Raw genomic sequence first — 1,817 nt, 5'->3', positions numbered from 1 at the left:
CCCGTTGACGCCACCGCCGCCTCCCGCCGCGCCCCCGGCCGCCCGCCCCTGGCCCGGGGAGCGTCGCTGCCGAGGCATCTTCGCGCCCCTGCCGCGCTGGCACCTGCAGGTCTACGCGCTCTACGAGGCTGTCGCGGGCTTCGTGGCGCCGGTCGCGGTCATGAGCGTCGCTTGTGGCCGCCTGCTGTGTGTGTGGTGGCGGCGCCGAGCCCCCGCGCACAGCGCGCTGTCCCGCGCCAAGGTGCAGAGCCTGAAGATGAGCCTGGTGCTGGCGCTGCTGTTCGCGGGCTGCGAGCTGCCCTACTTCGTCGCCCGGCTGGCGGCCGCGTGGTCGCCTGGGCCTGCGGAAGACTGGGAGGGAGAGGGCCTGGCGGCGGCGCTGCGCGTCGTGGCGGTGGCCAACAGCGCTCTCAATCCCTTCGTCTACCTCTTCTTCCAGGCGGGCGACGGGCGGCTCCGGCGGCAGCTGCGGAGGCGCCTGGGCTCTGTCTGCTGCGCGCGGGAGGGAGTCGCGGAGGACGACGAGGGGGGCGGGGGCCACCAAGCGCTCCACCGCCACCGCTGGCCCCATCCCCATTACCACCACGCTCGGCGGGAGCCGCTGGACGAGGGCTGCTTGCGCCCACCCCCGCCGCGCCCCAGACCGCCGCCCTGTTCCTGCGAAAGCGCCTTTTAGGGGCTCGATGGCCAGAGACGGGTCCTCTGTCGCCACGGCGCGGCCTCCATGGAACACTAGACCGGCGGGGGTCTGTCTAGATCACAACGGGCAGGCGAGGATGACACTGAAGCTGTCCCCTTCCTCCACCCTCCTGTTATATTTCCCTCTGATGTTTACATTTTACTCTTCCAGTTTCTTTCCCTTCAGTTCGTCTCACATTTCCCCATTTGGAGACGTGAGTGAGTCATTGGGAAGTTGTAAAAACAGTCAAAGTTAACGGAGTTATTATTTTTGCAGTCTCTTTCACGCTCGCATAGTGTTCTGGATAAGACCATTTATTTTAGCTAAAATGCCAAACTTGCATTATTTGCTGCGTTTTTACTTATTTTGTACCGTGCTTAAATCAAGTGTTCCTTCGGACCAGCGAGTCTGCCTTTTCTTCCCAGGAGGAAAACCCCACATTGCTCTTTCTGGGGAGACTGAGAATTATACCAGTAATACTGTCAGAAATGCAATCATGCGGTCACTTCAGAGCCACAGAGTATTGTAAAATAAAGATATTTCCCACAGAGCAATTTTTCAAACATGGTAATGTGTTTTCTCAGAAGAAAATCAGTGTGGCTTTTATTTCCAGTCTAACTTCCACTTCGGTAGAAGCTGGGATTGTGGGAAGGAAACATATAAGCTCCCCTTGGTCCCCTTCACGTATGCCTGGTTTCTGTAGGAAATCATCCCTGTGCCCAGACCAGCCTCTAAAGCTGAGAGGTTGCGCCCAGATAGAGGATTTCAATGCAAAGTCCCCAGCAAACCAGAGAAGGGAAGCGCCAAAGTGGTGCATATGGGTGGGGCTTACTGTCCCAGGTGGAGCTTCAAGGAGATTTGCAGCTAGGAAGGAAGCCGAAACCTCACAATGCATCACTTGTATATATAAAACTTCCTTTTAAAAACATGAATTCAATGCCTATTAGTATGAATTGTTGAGAACAAGAGCAGAGTAGATTTGATGAGTGACCTCCTTCTCTTAACTGTTCTTGGTTCTGAAGAGAAGTGGCAGCACTTATGAACAATATATCCATGTGTTTACCAGTGGCTTTCATCTGAGAGTCTGAAGCTTTCCATTAAGGTGTTTCTTGTTTATTCGCAAATGCAGGACTAAGAC

The 1,817-nt window shown here is 55.8% G+C and overlaps 1 protein-coding gene across 1 annotated transcript in view; it reads left to right on the top strand.

Moving 5' to 3' along the window:
* Positions 1-1,067, top strand: part of GPR150 (G protein-coupled receptor 150) — a 1,472-nt gene extending 405 nt beyond the window's left edge. Inside the window, exon 2 of the mRNA XM_008583371.1 lies at positions 7-1,067. Coding sequence (XP_008581593.1) covers positions 7-676 — 670 coding nt within the window. The 3' untranslated portion in view covers positions 677-1,067. The remainder of the gene's footprint in view (positions 1-6) is intronic.
* The last annotated feature ends 750 nt before the right edge of the window (positions 1,068-1,817 follow it).

Source organism: Galeopterus variegatus, unplaced genomic scaffold (genome assembly GCF_000696425.1).
Source record: "Galeopterus variegatus unplaced genomic scaffold, G_variegatus-3.0.2 Scaffold2897, whole genome shotgun sequence".
NCBI lineage: Eukaryota > Metazoa > Chordata > Mammalia > Dermoptera > Cynocephalidae > Galeopterus > Galeopterus variegatus.
Note: the sequence above shows the minus strand (reverse complement) of the source record. Positions and strands in the feature narration are given on the sequence as shown.